Here is a 17,967-nt window from a genome sequence, read left to right on the forward strand (position 1 = left end):
TCTTATCTCAAAAGTGCACATCACTTTACCTGCTGAGGGCTGCATCTTGAACCTTTTCTCTGATGGGGAATTCACATATCCCTACACTTGGACTGCTGTTTTGACTCCAGCTTGTAGAGGTGACACCACGTCTCGTCACCAATAATGATGTGATCCAGGAAACTGTCACCTTCAGCCTTGTAGTGGTTCAAATGATCCTGAAAAACTTGCATATAGTGATCTTTCTGTTCCTGTGTGAGCATTTGTGGGACCCACCTGGCAGAAACTTTGAGATATACCAACATTGCCACCACTGTTTCCAACACATTGAAGATGATCTTCAGCTCTGTATACAGCTCTCTGTTTCTAATCCACTGATTCAAGTGGATGAGCTGATTGAGAGACTCTTCATTTCTTGATGTGAGAGTTGTGCATGGCTGTCTAGAACACGACTTGTTTGTCACTGACACTGGCAGATATTTTGTCAGGGTGCCCCTCTGCTGCCAACTGTCATATGGCAAAAAATGTAATAGAAAGTTGGGGAAAAGATTTGATCTCTACTGCCATACCACCAATATGATAGTGGGTGTGATGTCATGGACCAACATAATAAAACAGGAGGCATTACTTTTGGAGCAGCGCTTGTAGTTTAACCATTTCTGCTGACAGCATTCAGCAAGAATCCACTAAGAAGTGGTTCAGCTGACATGGGAGTAAAAACATCCTAAACTACTTTCAGTTACCTTTGAAGTCCTTTTGAATGCTGCCCTAATAGGAGCCTGATGCTTCAGGTGATTTGGTGCTCAAATAAATCCAGTTGTATTTACACTGACATGTCTTTGAGAAATCCAAATCTGGTCATGCATGAAGACTGTCCAGACAGCAGGTGTAACGTGACTGCTGATAATCCACTCCTTTACCTCTTATTGCTGATGATTCTTTTTGCTGTTTGCTTAAAAGATCAAATACCTACCTGTTATTTCAAAACAAAAGGTATTTAGAAGAAGTTAGAGGTTGAAATACAATTGCAGAAAATAGGTTTGAAACCCGTCACCCTGAAATGATGCTGTTTCAAAATATTTCCTCTCACCTGGGATGGCCCCGGAGGCTTTGAGATGAGGCAGAGGGATAAGGAAAGGCTCCACTGGCAGCCAGGTGAGAAAGGAGTGTCAACTGTTATTTTGTCAAATTACACTTCATACCTTGCAGCTTGTCTCTTCTCAAGATCTAAGTCACAGCTGTATTTGTATGCATACACAGTGAGGTGGTAAATATGCTGGCTCCAATCACAGCCACAGCAAACTCATAATAATAGAGTTCGTAATAGAGGTTCTCCACAGTGGGAGAAAGTAGTGTTAGGTTAATCACATGGTGTTAGTTCCCCAGAATACTCTTTACACCTCTGACAGCTTGAAGTTCAGGAACTCTGTGAGCTAGAATCTGTGCCTAAATTAAATAAACTTTCAAGGATTTCTTACTCTCTATATTATATAACACTGACCTTTGAAATTATGAACATCTACACCAGCCCATGTCAAGAAACTCCACAGCTTAACTGTGTTTTGTGCAAAGTGGATTAAGACATTTTTGAGGGGACACTGAATTATCTAAATCACTTTACACTATAATTTCCTGGTGGCATCACAGTTAAAATTTCATGTTTGTTCGTGTGCCATGAAATTTTAGGTGGAAACACACTCCTCCCAGCCTTTTTGGACTATAGTCAGAATCCAGAAAATTGATGTGAATTTCTATTTTATTTTTATTTTTATTTTTTGCATTTTGCATTCTGATTCTAGATGTTTCTTTGAAATTCTTTGTTCTTCCTTTGGCTGTGTAATCACTGCAAAAACACTAAAAGTAGAATGAGTTTTGGTTTGTTTTACCTGAAAGAAATTTAAAATATTGATTAATAGAAGAGCATTAAAAGTGAAATAAATTAGGCATCATCTCTTAGTCTACTTTGGCACAGAATTATGTTCAAGGAGTGTCAGTAGTAGAAGCCCCTTCTTCTGTGTGTTGTGATTAAGTTGCATTAGCAGAGTTGCATTAGTCTATATGTGAGCTATACAGACTGTTTAACTGCACTCAATGCTTTCATACTCTTGCTGAAAATCATCCAAATCCTCACCTGAAGATCAGAGAAAACGAGAGCTATCAGTAGAGAGAAGGATGTAAAGTGTGGATTTTACTCATCCATTATAATAATATGAAAAGACAATTCCTGAAAGTGCTGGATATGTGATCAAAGTGAAGAGTGGATTCCATTCTACAAAAACAAATGTTAACAGAAGGAGTGTTGATAGCTATGTCTGAAATTGAAAATTTGTACCCATATAAGAAAGGCTGGACATAGTCCATCCAAGCCAGCTGCTATATAAAATATAATGATTTACCTAGAAGTATAACTAGGCCTTTTTTTTTTTTTTTTTAAATCACAGAACTGTGAAGAGTTTTTGTACATATTGACTAATTCACCTGAGTAAATAATTTATGCAGTTATATACTGTGAGCTCAATAATTAAAAAAGCAATATAATAAAATGAAAAAGAACTGAATCTGTGCTGGATTTTCCCCTACATCACAATATTTTAAGCTGTGGAAAGGCACTATCTCATGCAGTCTCCTTTATCATGGACAATTATGTCTGAATTTTCAATTGTCACGCTAAATTATTGGGAATTTAGAATAAAGTGTAGTCCTATTAAGGGATGAATGAGAAAAACAAGCTGGCCTTCTCTTGGCCCAACTTCTCAGAATTTTTTCTCAAACATCATGGAATTCTGAGTAGTTTGTTGCTTGATTGTCACCAAACAACTTGCCTGGTATTGATATTACAGTTAGTTTTATATTCGCTTGATAATTTTTTAAATCTTTTTGTTTGGTTAGTTGTTTTTGGTTGTTTTTTGTTTTTCCAGAACAGATGGCATAAAGAGAAGGCTCTGGTGGGATCTCATAGTTGCCTTCTAGTACCTGAAGGGGGCCTACAGGAAAGGTGGGGAGGAACTTTTTAGAAGGGCATGTGGCAACAGGACAAGGGGAAATGGTTTTGAACTGGAAAAGGGCAGGTTTAGGTAGATATTAGAAAGAAATTCTTTACTGGTGAGACACTGGAAAAGGTTGCCTGGAGAGTTTGTGGTTGTCCCCTCCCTGGAAGCATTCAAGGCCAGGCTGGATGTGACTTTGAGCAACCTGGTGTAATGAGAGGTATCCCTGCCTATCGCAGCGGGTTGGACATAGATGATCTTAAAGGTCCCTTCCAACCCAAACCATTCTATGATTCAATGATTCTAAATTCTTAGCAGAAAGAAATATCATTAGAAATAGAAAACACAAGCTTAAAGCTTGCCTGCTTACCTGCAGCAGCACCCTTGGAGCTTCATGGAGGCAAATTAAGATGAGGAGTAAAATCAATTAATCTTTTACAGACAATGTTATTAGACAATACAGGTACACAAGTGAGTTTAAAGCTAGCTCAGGTGTATCTATGTTGCATTATGATCAATATTTTGAGCAAATAGCGTAACTGTTCCTTTTTCGCCCTGCAAGAACAAGACAAACAAACAAACAAAACAAACAACAACAACAAAAACAAAACAAAACAAAACAAAAAATACTAAGATCATGAACTAGTAATCTCTATCTTGGTTTTTTTAGAGGGAACAGCCAGTGAGCAAAATCTGTGCTCTGTACAATGGTTGGACCCAACTTACATACAGGCCATAGAGAGTAGAAGGTATGACAGTCTTCCTGTCTTGTTCCCATGTGACTTTGTACCACGGGAAAACAACTATCTCTCTATGCTGTTAGTCATTGAAAAGGTGTTCATAACTCTGTGATAAGATATTTACTGAGACAATAATGAATTGTTTATAGTAAGGTAATCCTCAAAGAAACAACTAAACCATTTCACTTTCTTGATAACGAGTACCAGTTTTTCTTGTTGAAGCATAGCTTGTTGATACCAGCAGTGTAATACAAATGGCTGAGAAGTGGTGAACTAGTAACTGGATCTGAGCTACTTAGTGAATGGGATTTAGCTGGTCACTTATCAGTACTAGCTGATGATGCAATTTAAGGTTATATAGCGTCACATTAAACTAACCAAGCACATTCAAGATACATTACTCAAGGTATAGTGCTGAGTTAGTATTCCTAAATAGAAACAGAATCGTGGAACCATAGAATGATTTGGATTGAAAGAAGACTTTACGACCATTTAATTCCAACCCTCCCACTATAGGCAGGGACACCTCCCATTAGACCACACTGCTCAAAGTTTGGGTTGAAAGGGACCTTTAAAGATCATGTAATCCAATCCCCTTCATGGGGACTGCTCAAGCCACTTCCGACCTGGTCTTGAGCACTTCTAGAGGTGAGACATCCACAGTTTCTCTGGGCAACATATTTCAGTACCACACCACCCTCATAGTAAAGAATTCCTTCCTTATATCTAAAGTTTAAAACCATTACCCCTTGCAGTTTCACGACATGCCCTTATAAAAAGTTTATCTTCAGCTTCCTCATAAGATTCTTCAAAAGTAGTGAAAGGCTGTAATAAGTTCTTTCCAAAGCCTTCTCTTCTCCAGACTGAACAAGCCCAGCTCTATCAGCCTTTCTTCATGGGGGAGGTGCTCCAGCCCTCTGACCATCTTCATGGATCTCCTCTGGACCTACTCCAGAAGCTCCATATCTTTCTTGTGCTGTGGGGCTTCAAGCCTGGACACAGTGCTCCAGATGGGGCTTCACAAGAGCTGAGCAGAGTGGGAGAATCACCTCCCTTAACCTATTGGTCATGCTTCTTTTGATGCAGCCCAGAATATATTTGAATTTCTGAGTTGCAAGTGTACTGTGCTGGCTTTTGTCCAAGTTTTCATCCACTGATATCCTCAACTCCTTTTCTGCAGGGCTACTCTGAGTCTACTCATCTCCTATTCTGTACTAATATATGGGATTGCCCTGACCTAGGTGCAGCACCTTACACTTGGCCTTGTCAAAATGCATGAGGTTCATGGAGGCTCACCTTTCAAACCTGTTGTGGTCTCTCTGGAACTTCTGTTTTGCCAACTATACCACTCAACTTGATGCCGTCTGCAAACTTGCTGAGAGTGCACTCAATTCCACTGTCTGTGTCATTAATGAAGGTATTAAACAGTACCAGACTCAATATGAACCCAAGAGACACTACTCATCTTTGATCTCCACCTGGACACAGAAACATTGACTGTAATTCCCTGAATCTGTCCATCCAGACAATTCCTTATCCACAAGATAAGAAATGTTTGTAAGCAATTTTCATTAGCTTATTGTTTTACTGTATTATTTTGCCATATTTTAGAGAACCGTGAGGGTTACAGAAGTTGCCCTTAATACCTAGGGGCTCATTAGGACACAAATGGGAGGTAGTGAAGATGTTTCCTACTCAGACCTTAAGCTAGACAAGTTTTCCCTTAGGAAGAAATCTGTTTAGTTAAATCAGATTCTACATGAAAAAAAGAAATGTTATAGATAGTATTTTTATCTCTGATTTTATAATAATGTAGTGTTTAACTGCTTATAAAGTTCACAGTTAAATATATACCAAAACCTTGAGCACAAAATCAAATTCATAATATGAGATATTACAAATAACATTACAAATGTATGAAATCAAGCTTTACAAGTCATTGTTTAGTTCAAAGGTTAATATTTCTTATGTTTTATAAGAAAACAACTCTGAGCAATAAGTATAATCTGGATTCATTTTCAGAGACAAAAAAAATGTGCAACTAATAAAAGGCGAACAGGTTAGCTTTTGAAATCTAAATGCTTTATGTCTTTAAAATATCATGTGACTCCTTCAATTATTCAAATCAAGAACACTCTAAGGGTTGTCATGTAGCTAAATAGTGCTGACATTAATGAACTAAAATCTACTCTCAGTTTTACAGTATAAAAAACATATGCATCCGTATTTTGAATCAAGTCAAAGGAGTCCATGCTTATGCCAGTGCAAGTGAAACAAAACATTGGTGCAACATTCCTCTTTCCAAGTATCTGGTTTTAATCAAGCTGTACTCATGGCTCTCAGGTTTTCTTTGCTATAGTGGAAGGTAGGCAGGAGTGTTTCATTTAAAAATCTTGGATTGCATCATGAGCACACTAAAAACTGTATATCTTGTCCCAGCTACTTTCAATTGATAAATTGTAAGGAAAACATAGTTCCCAGAACAATGTTCAGTTCAGTTCCCTGAACTATGTTTCCAACTACATGTTCAGAAACAAAAGTATTACAACAAAAATAATGGTTCTGTTTTTCTTTTATTCCTTCCAGTAGAGTTCAGTGAAATCAGGTGATTGGCAACTGTTATGATAAGGTAGATGAAGAGGATGAAAGCTGGGATAGATTGAACAGCTGTGAGAGGTTCTGTTCCAATTGTATTTTGATTACTGATAAGATAACCCTCCCTTTTCTACCCGCAATTTATCTCATTCAAACTACAATAACACAGAATTGCCATTAATTGCCATTAACAACAAATGCTGTGTAGTTTCAAGTTTGTTGGGCTAATACCATACCCCCCCCCCCAAAAAAAAAAAAAAAAAAAAAAAATTGAAGGTACTGACTGCAAAATTTTTCTTTTTACATTACTAAAAATGGATAAACAGCCTGTTTCATTGTGTGAGTTCATGCATCTTGTAAACCTGCATTTTGTTTCAGTTCAAATAAAAATGATTTCTTTTTGATATTCTCAAGTAACATAATTCTAAAATTATGTGAAATTATAAGTTTTTGAGGTTTGGGTTGTTTTATTTTTTGTTTGTTTGTTTTGTTTGTTTGTTTGTTTTGTTTTTTAAATCTTTTGCTGATAGTTTGATGAATTAAAGACATACCAAAACAAGAGTTTCCTTGCTAAGATCCTCATCCTAAGTTCCCAGTAATATCAGAGAAGGTGCCAAATCTTTCCTCCTCAACCTCCCCCTCCTCCCCCTCCCCAAACAACAACAAACAAACAAAAATATTTCAGGCCACTGGATGTGTGTGTCACTCAGCATCAGACCTGGGATGCAGACAAGCTCATCTAACTTCAGATACCTCATAAGCACCCAAATCAGTTCCTGTCAGTGTTTGTAGTATAGGAATATATCAGTGAAACCTCCCTGTGTGTATCACAGCTGCTGTCTAGTTGGGATGGAGGAATGATAGAACAAATCTTGTACTTTTTCCCTGTACTGTCCCTGGTTTTGTCAAGCACTCTCTGCTGGCTAATGACTTGCAGGAATCTGTCCTACCTTTCCTTTTTGATGGGCAGATTTCACCATTGACATTCATCACAATTAATATGGAGGCTATAGAAGAGGTTAAAAGTTAGACTATCCACTCCTTTCTTTGCACAGTAGAATTGGTATCTTAGAAATCAGCAAATAATTACTCAGAGAGTAATGACTAATTTATATCTGGGACTATTTAGACAGATATACAAGCTGATATAAAGAATAGGCAAATATGCATGTGTAAGCAACAAATGCATGTGCAAACATGCAGCCACCTGATATTCTGTAGCCAAGGTAAAAGCCTGGCGAGAGAAGAAGGAAATGTTCTAGCATGACGTTGTGGGAGGCATTGCTCAGAATTCAGCAAAATCTCTGATGGCATAATATGCACTGACTCATCTTTTATCTACTGCTAGGAGATATACAATGAGATCTTATCATTCTAGGCAAAGGAATGAAGGTTGAGAATTTTGCGCAACCAACAACCCACTCATTTGATTCTCAAGCATGTTATGACAAGCAGAACTGACTGTGTAATCCAGTCGCTGCAGAGTCACCAGTAATAGGTCAGGGCCAGATCTGAATCCTCGTGAAGAAACTTGGATTTTTCTAGCAATAGATATGAGTTTTTGATTTTTGATTCTTATCAGCAAAAATCTTGACTGGCATGTGGTTGTGAAGACTATAAGGGGATCACAATCCAAGGCTCATGAATTTTCTCATTTGAAACACAGAGAAAATCTGCACACTAAAAAGATATTGTCTTGGTCATAGATAAATTTAAAAAATAAGAGTGTTTATTTTGTTTTGCTCTCCATTTGACAAACTCCATTGAAGGAACACAGACATAAATGAAGGTTTACAGTGAAATATCCACCATAGATAAAACAAACCTCAGGATCTGCCCAACTGTATTCATATTATCTATAGTTGTGGTTTTCTGGCTTATTCCTTAATGACAAAATTGTCATAAAAATAAACCAAATCCACATTCCTTCTGCATGCGTATTTCCATTGATTTCACTTTAGGAATTTGATCGTCTTTCTGTATGCATACTATTAAATTGAAGTTCCATTAGCAAATTAAATAATCATGTATTAAAAGGAAGGAAAAATTTAGGAGTGGTTTTCTTGTGTAAATTTGCCAGGTTGATCTGGCAAAGTAAATGTTCTGACACAAGTCACACTGGATCAACAGAAATGTCAGTTAAAAAAGACCATACAAAGACTACAGAGAGACACACAGAAAGAATGTCAAATACTAAGATGGCTTGGACACTAGTAAAGAAAAGGGAATAAAATGGAACAAGCAAAGCAAGTCGGGACTGTGAATTTTAGGTTGTTAAAGTGAAGTGCTCATTATCAAAAGCTGGCCCACAAATCTTGAGAAACTTGAACTCCAGTTGGTTTCAATGTTCATCACAACTGAAATTTTGCTATAATTCAGTGGGTTTTTTTTTTAACAGATGGTGCATTTCAAGCTGTTAGTTTGGGTCACCTGCAACACTCTTAATAAATGTGGGTATCAAGCACTAATAACAAAAGCAATGAAGTCTTTATTGCCTTCAAAATATCATCACTCACTCTAAATTTACTTCTTATATAATTTTATAGATGATAGTAAAGTTGTAATGTGCAGTTGTTAGCTTTATAGGGAAAAGTTCAAAGCAACAAAAATGATGATAGCTGAGGATGTGTCAAAAAGAAATAAGAAAATGCTCTCTGAGCAATTATTGAATTAATGGTTCTTGACTTTAGCAGTTGGTGAGACAATGTTATAATCTTTACAGTAAAAATAACTAGAAAAAGAATAAAAGAATTTAAAAAAATGAGTAAAGGAATTTTAATATAGGCAACCATTGCATATCTGCACAGGTAAAAGATATGCCAAACTTTAAGATGAACAAGAAAAATGGAAAAGAATTAGGGTATGCATAGTAGACAGTATTAGTTTCATTGACTTACTGAGGGCATTCATCATTTCCCTCTTGTCATTGCAATGCAATCTTTGTTGTAAATCTCGGTTTATTTTAGCACTGATCAGCCATGCACGTTGCCAACATGTCTGATCGACACTTAACAGAATTGATGGATATCAGTGACCTTCTGGGAATGTGCCCTGTCACTGCTGTTTCTTTCATTGTCTCAGCAATAGTCTCTGGTTGGTTACTGAAAAAAACACTAGATGGTAAACACTTTGAAACTAATTAATCTGAGGAAATTGAATACCTGATTTGTATTGATTGTGCAAATGTCATTGCTTTGCTCTTCAAGAGCACTTTCCAGAATGTCATGTAAAGCTACATTAATCACTGGAGAAATACATGTACTTTAGAATAAACAGTAGAGGAAATACAGACATTATTTAGGTTTTCATCTCTTAGTTTTGTTGTAACCATATCCTAATTAAATTATCAGTGAATGAGAATCAACAGCATCCAAATGTCATTTTTCTCCTTAACGTATACTCTCTATTTGATTCCTGAGAAGGAGAAACCTGATTTCACATTATTTAAACTTTACTGCCTTGATTATGATTAGGCCTAACTTCTTTTTTTTCATGGGAAATTGGGAAACGACTGTATTCCCTGTGCCAAATTACAATGTCCAGGAGAAATGTCCTACTCTTATGGAAAGTAATGGGGATTCAGCTATTAGTTTTACTCCATACTGAAATTTCACAAAAAAAAAATCCACTGGTGTTACCATTAACACATTTACATACTCCAAAGAGTCATAGAAAATGGAAAAAAAAAAACAAACAAAAAACAAAACACAAAACACAAAAAAACTATTTCCCTACACACTTGTACCTTTATACTTTTATGTTACAATGTGAAGATAAATGAACAGTAAAGATGGTGATGTCATTTATTCTTGATCACAATAAACTTTAGATTTCAATGTTACAATCTGGAATTTTTCATGAATATTAGAAAAGAAAGAAAACTTTAATTACCATTTATATATATGAATATTTAAAGTTCTGCAATAGAAAAATCATATCAGACTTGCTTTAAACCAAGTAGCTAAGTGATCTTCTCATTTATATCAGTTTCACATTTGTGTAACTTTGACTTCAGCAGACATTTTTTTTTTTTTATCCAGAGCCACAAAAGGCAGAATCACACCTCTGTGAGTTCAGACTAAGAGAGATGAAAAAATTACAAAGGCTTCTGACAGCTATATTATAAAAAAAATGATCAGATACAGATGACAGCAAAGCATTTCTAGCCAAGAGAGTTCTAAGACAAGTTAAGCAGTCAATCATCTGCATTACTTGCTATTCAGTAAGTCGACATTCAACATCTGAATCAGTCATTACAATGTAAAGAGAATTAGTAAAGTCTAACAAAATGCAAATAAGTGAACTGGAGGACAATGCAGTCAAATTCTAAAACTTGGCAGGAAGCCAGAAGAATTATTTTGACAGGACTGCAAGACTGCTTGGGATTATTTGATTTTTTCCTGTTACCTTAAAAAAATAAAATAAAAAAAAAAGGTCTCAAGCAGTATGAGTTTTATAGATTGAAAATGTATATATTTAGCCAGTACAGAAAGAAGAGAATGAGGAACAAAATTTAGCACATGGTCTGATATGTTGCTCTACTTTAACATCAGTGAACTATTTGATTCTAGGGAGAGGTTTTTTCAAATAAATGCAAAGAATAGTGGGACAAATCTAGGCTGAAGAATTAATATTCTTATGGTTATCTTTACGTTCATTGAATGCCTATTAATTCTCTCCACATTAGCCTTTATAGAACATGTGCTTCAAAATCTACCTGGTATATGCAAATGTGAAAAATAGGTTTAACATCTCTGGGACTACTGAGTTGGAGATGGTGAGATTCTGTGAAAGAATTTTCAACCAACAGCTTTGTTGTCCTGGTTGCAGTAAAATAAGGGGGGAAAAAGAAGAAAAGTTATGAAAAAAAAAAAAAAAAAAGGAGAAGAGGCCTCTTCTATAACAGCAGCTTCACCTTCATTTTTATCTGTATAGGGTATGTTATCATTTACTCACTAATTAATTGAATTGATAGAAAATTGAAGTGAACTTGTTGAAAACTAAGTAGTCTTAGCAGGTAGCTGCACCACTAAGCAGAAGCTAGACATTTAACAGCTGCTCTTAAGTGGAAAGACAGATGTCTTTGCCTTGGCGGAGTTTGGTCATGACACATATGCTAGCTGCCTAGAGGTCTGACCACGTCCTCTCTTGGAGCGTGCTCCAAGCTCTTGGCTTCAAATGTGCCTGACCCCTCTCTCATCTGTGCCCATCCCCATGGGTGTTGTGTGAGGAGTTGTTTTGGCATTGATGCAACTGCTTCTGCACCTAAATTTGGTTCTGTGTATCACCAGGTCAAGGCTTGAACCACGTAGGATTTCTCATCCTGGGGAAAGTTTCTTATCAGTAACTCATTAGTACATATGTGACTTGAAACGATAAAGTTGGCTTTGGTCCCAGTATGAATGTAGGTAGACAGGACTGAAGAAAGGGTGCTTTCATGAAAGATTATACTAGTACACTTTGTATTATTGTATGGAAAAATATTTTACAGCAATTTCAGGCAAATGAATTTATCTTTGTTAATGTTTGTGTATAGCTGAGAGGATTTCTGTGGATTCTTGCACTTAAACTAATCCTACTCTTGGCAAGTTCTGTGAGGAGTATGAGGACTAGAAAATTTTTCTTAAGTTTAAAAAGAAGTAAAATTAACTTATCTAGTTTTATTCCTGTGATGGATAAGTACACAATTCCCAGTATCTGTAAGCTGAGATGATAGTAATACACAGAGAAAAAGATTGCGTGTGTCTTCTTAACTCATCAGCTAGTCTTTCTTATCCTCTTTCTCACAACTTACAGATGTGTGAAGCAGTTCTGTATGTTAGAATTGTAAGTCTTCAAGTATAGATGTGTTTTTTATCAGCTGATCATCCTCAGCTTCATGCTCGTAAATATCACTAATTGAACAAAGCTGAACTTAGTCCAACAATTGATTAGTTACATGGATAGAATTTTGACTATCTAAAATCTCATACACAATTTTAGTTGATTTTGCTGATGACTTTTGTTTGTGTAGAGCTGAATCTCAGTAGCAGTTTGAGTCCAAATACTTCATATAAAAATACTCACAGGCCCGAGTACATAATACTTTCAGATTTTCATTCCATAAGAATTAAAAAAAATATATAGAAATCCATACAAGTAAAAACATAAATCTGTATTCTTCAGATTAAAATAGAAAACATTATCTTTATCTTGCAGAAATGTTGGAATCCAATAATATAGTCAATTTCAATGGACTAGCTAATAGTTCCAGTTACCATACTTTCCTCTTGGATGAAGAACGAAGTCGGCTGTATGTTGGAGCAAAAGACCACATATTTTCTTTCAACCTGGTTAACATCAAGGAATATCAAAAGGTACAGTTAGTCATGTTTTATATGTTTTATATGTTTCACATTTTTGTATAGGACTATATGACTTATGTAGTAAGTGATTGTATATCAGGAATACTACTATGGCTAAACAGCGAAACATTTCTCAACTCTATGGAGAGAAAAATATTATGAGCCTATAAGTGTTGAATAATTTTTACTTTCCCCAACTATGGAAATTTAAGTCATAAATGAATAATCCAGCTAATTTGTGAACAAGACATACTTCGTATTTGCTGTTAAAAACAAACATACAATTATGAAAGTATACAAAAAAGGCCTCATTTTTCTTCATTTGCAGATGGAAAGAATCTATTCACGAGTCTGCGTTGATTTCTTATTTTTAGCCCAGCGCTTTAAAGCAATTTACTCCTGATGCTCATAAACCAAAATAGATTAAGTATTAATAAAAGAGAAATAGATTTGTACAAGCTTTGTATTCTTGAAGAGAAGTATAATTTTCCAGTAAAAGTTGGAGACAAATGAAAATTTGACAAATAGTTCAGTGATGTTCTGGAATATGCTTTCTTGAAGCCTAAATAAAACATTTTCTTTTCTAATTTACTTTATGATACAAAACACTAAGAAGGTAAACTTTAAGTATTTTGATGGCACATTTTAAAATACAGGGAGTACTCTTTTGGGAGAGATATACTGCTTCAATACCAGGGCATTTTTTTCTTGGTGTTCCTGACCTTTTGCCCGTTTCACTATTAGCTTCCTAAGATGATAGCAATAAATACCTTGTGTTTTTTGTTCAGAGAGAAGACAGGTTATTCATTTGTATTCTCTACGGAGAAAGGATAAAAGGAAAACTGGGTATTTTCTTTTCTATTCTCTTTAGAGCAGCTATAAAGGAAACTAGCAATTTATTTGAATTCTCTGAGGGATTCATGGTTTAATGTGCAAAACATCTGGAGTAATTAAAGGAAAGAAGGTGTGTCCATTGCAGAAAACCACTCTGTAGAATGGCAGGGATTGTATTTTACTTACTTGGCTATTCAGATATGTTTAGAACACTATTTGAAATTCTATGCAAATATTATTGTATTAAATAAAGAATTGCTGTTGATTATATGGAACTAAAAGTTGGCTACAGATTTAAGTAAGAGACTTATAACTTGGACTTTAGTTTTAAGAATAAACAAAATTCTTAAACAATTTTGGGGTCTGCTTATTGAGGACAGGAGGGTCACTCAAGAAACTTCAATCAAAATAACAACTAAGTTGGTACTGCAATTAAACTTCACCTTTCAGCATATTAAAATTAAGTCAAATCCAACCTGGCATTGAACAGTTCCAGGGATGGGATATCCACAACTTCCTTTGACAACCTGTTCTAGTGCCTATAAGGAATAAGGAGTTTATTCCTTATATCGAATCTAAATCTATCCTCTTTTTGATTAGAGTTGTTACCCCTTGTACTATCAGTACTTACCCTTGCAAAATGTCCCTTTCCAGCTTGCTTGTAGGAGCCTTCAGGTCTTCCCAGAGTATTTCTCTTCTTCAGTCTGAACAACCCTAACTCTCAGCCTGTCTTCACAGGAGAGGTGCTCCAGCCATCTTTGTGGTCCTTCTCTCATCTCACTCTAATAGGTCCTTCTTATGTTGGGGACCTTGTAGCTGAACAGTGATTAGAGCACTTGCTGATGAAGACTGAAGAAAAAATGTAATTGAGTACCTCAGCTTTTTCCATATCCCCAGTAATCAGGCTTCCTATTTCCTTCTGGAAAAGGCCTACGTTTTCCCTGTTTTTCCTTTCATCACTGGTGGACCTATAGATTTTCTTTCTGACCTTGACATCCCTGTCCAGTTTTAATTCTGATAGGGCTTTAGCTTTGCTAACATGATCCCTGGCAGCATGGACTATTTCTTGGTATTCTTTCCAGGCTATCTGTCCTTGCTTCCACCCTCTGCAAGTTTCTATTTTGTGTTTGAGCATTTCTTTGTTCATCCAGGCAGGCCTCCTGGTGTTTTTGCCCAACTTCCTTCCATTGCTTAAAGATGGTTCAATTTTGCTGACATTTAAACCAAAATAGAGAAAATACCATGGTGTGAGAATTGGGAAAAATAACAGCTAGCCATTCATTTAATAGATTAAAATATTGGCTTAATTAAGAGAAGAATTTTTGCCTAAAACTTGAACTGAACTTGAACCGGTCCTTCTCGGGGATCTGAGAAATTTGGTTAATGTTTTTCAACCTAGTAAATTTTAATTTTCACATCTCTGCATATTTTAAGCCTGGAATAGGAACAGGAATATTTTGAGAGATAACGCGCTTCTAAAACTTTCAACATTATTGTATAGACCTCTGACATTCATTTCTGTTTTCTGATTTTATTACATTTTAAGAAAATTCCAAATTTAAAAACACGGTTGGAAACTGTGTTATTGAATGATACATATAACATCTCCTTCATCCTCTGTCACTCATATTCATTATTTTTCTGTTTTGTTTCTTTTTGAATACTTTCCTTTTCACTTTCTTTTGACAAACAATATTGAGCGTCATGGTTGTAATTCAGACTCGTGGCCATTTATATTGCATTATCTGAGGCTCCCAAATGAGCAGCTTAGCATTTTATGTGAAGATCATGTTTTATTCTATATATAATTCCTAAAAGCTTTTCAAAACAAAAACGAAAATGAAAACAAAAACAAAAAACTGAACAAAACAAACAAACAAAAAAAAACCCAAACCCATGAATAATTGACTGTGAGGGTCTCTGGATTTTCTCAGTATGAGGTGAGATTCATTTTCTGCAAAGCAAACATTATAGTAAACCTACGTTTAAGTTTATGCATATTTGAGTAGCTCATTTGGAACAGAATAAACATTTCTGCTTCAATGGTGCGATACTTTTCAAATATCACAGCTTCTTCTTTAGTATTTAATTAACTAAACCTAGAAAAATACCAAACTAGTACTGACACTGAAGAGGAAAATGCTTCATTTACAATGCTGTAACTTTAATTTGAGATTGTATTTCACATAGATCAGATTTTACTGCAAGGAAGTATCTGCAATTTTTTGCTCTGGGTCTCCATTTCATTACATCAGATTTAAAAGTGGAAGAATACTCAATTAATAGAGTCAACTCTTCACTCATATTCAAGATTCACTGCTGAGGTTCATAATATAGATTATATTTCAAGATTGTTTTTTCTGTGATTCTTCTCATCTCTATTTTGCTCCTATCATTTCAATTCTTTGTTGGCAAATTTCGTCAAGGAAAAGGAAATAAGAATGAACAAAAGACAAAATGAGTGAAGACAGTGTAACACTTCGTCTGCAATTTGTGATTACTGAAGCATGAAATAACGTGATTTTTTCTCTGTGTCTTTAGATTGTTTGGCCTGTATCTCATTCCCGAAGGGATGAGTGTAAGTGGGCTGGAAAAGATATTCTGGTAAGTACAAATCTTTTTAGCATTTTTTTTTCTTTTATAAAACGTTCTAAATATTTTATTAGATTTTATTGTGTTAATTCTTAAACTATAAGGCCACATACCTGAGCTACCTCAAACTTCTTAATTCTATACAATTAAATTTTACCTTCATGACCAGGGACGAAGTTTTTAAATGGAAATGATAGAAATGAAATTAAGGTTTGTAAGGAAAAACAGAAGTTTATTCTCAAGAAACAGAAGGGAAAGGAGACATCAGGATGAGAAATATTAACCCTTGCATCATGTTCTTCTAATCTCAGGTTACTGACATTCTGCTTTATTTTTGCACTCCTGCAGGTCTCAGACCCGCAATGATTCCCAAGTACATCTTTCTCTTTCTGGCATCTCACTGAATTCAACAGTTTTCCCTATTTTTTTTTTCCCCCACATTGAGTTCTTAGCAAGATCATGATCAAAATGGTTTTAATATTCTGCATTTGGTACCTCAGGATAGACACAGTTACACTAGACACAATTTTCTGTACATTTTCCCTCATTCCTCTGTATGTCTTATTCCCTGTACTTATCAGGTAGGATAGAAATAGCCAGTATCCTCCAAGTAACTCAACACTGAGAATAATTGTTGCCTTTATAATGAATGTATGGGAAATGGGAAGACGGGGCTGAAGAAAGGAAATGGAAGAAAATAATCAAAATAAATACTTGCATGGCATACTCAAATGAGAAATCACTGTGATTACCAAGGTACAACTGAGAGTAGAAGTTGGCTGTGTGTGTATATGCTATTGGCCTGATTTTCAGGGATGATTCTGTAAAATATTCATGATGCCATCCATATGCCTCTAGAGAGCTCCATCTGAATAATTGCCTAGGTCACAATAAACAAATTTCATCATTCTTTACCTAAGACAAAGAGGACAATTGTCTTCCTTAAAAGCTATTTGGGAACAGTAGAGGATCTAGGTAAAAAACTAAGAACTGTGGGATAAACTATTTATGTGAAAGGGCAGCTGCAGTGTCTGATACGCAAGCTACCTCACTACATAGAAATAAAATGTTTAGATTTATCCTACTTAATGTTAAATTATTTTCAGAGCATATTAAAAATGAGGACTAGTTGGTCTAATTTTCAAGGTTAAAAAAAAAAAAAAAAAAAAAAAAGGTTAATGTTAAATATTTAAAAATATGGTTAAAATTCCGGGCAACTTAACTAACCTTACAGCTTGATCTTATTCTAAGTATTACAATATTACATGAAGTAGTTTTTTTTATAGCTTTTGGTATAATCTAGAAAAGTAATAAAAGATTCAGCACTGAGAATGAAAGCATATTATTTTAACTTTTGATACTTATTTTTAAAAATTCAGAACAGTACAGTAAGTTCAGTACATTGCACTAGGCTGATTCTAATCCATCTCCATCTTCATTTATAATAAAGTATCTTTTATAACAAAAAGATATTACAAATGGAGTGAGCTGGGAAATCCAGGTTCCCATTCTTTTACTTCTGTAAGCTTGGAAGGTCTATTTATACTGTAACTAATTTATCCATCTTTAATCTTTTGCATCCTGTGGTATTAAGGCAGCTGCATCCACTGATCATAAGTAAAAGGGGTAGCCAATACTTTGCTACAATGCTGCGTATGACCTGGCACATTATCTGCCTGCTATGAACCTATGCGTTAGAAGCAACACACTCATGAGTTGATGGAAGAGGAAAATAAAAAGCATGAGCACAGCACTGAGGAAAGAATGTGGCATAATAGTAGCACAGTAGTACAGGAAACTATTGCAAGAACCAGATAATTCATTTTGGAAAATATTTCTCACATACTTGGATTGTTAAGGATGATGTGGCATTTTTTTACTATTGTTATTTTTTAA

General features: G+C 35.4%; 1 protein-coding gene across 3 annotated transcripts in view; it reads left to right on the top strand.

Moving 5' to 3' along the window:
* SEMA3A (semaphorin 3A) overlaps positions 1–17,967 on the top strand; it is a 289,537-nt gene that overhangs the window by 152,456 nt on the left and 119,114 nt on the right. For all 3 annotated transcript variants that reach the window (XM_015295177.4, NM_204977.1, XM_040654804.2), the window contains 2 exon segments: positions 12,500–12,657; positions 16,021–16,083. In XM_015295177.4, coding sequence (XP_015150663.1) covers positions 12,500–12,657; positions 16,021–16,083 — 221 coding nt within the window.

This window comes from Gallus gallus, chromosome 1 (genome assembly GCF_016699485.2).
Source record: "Gallus gallus isolate bGalGal1 chromosome 1, bGalGal1.mat.broiler.GRCg7b, whole genome shotgun sequence".
NCBI classification, from domain to species: Eukaryota; Metazoa; Chordata; class Aves; order Galliformes; family Phasianidae; genus Gallus; species Gallus gallus.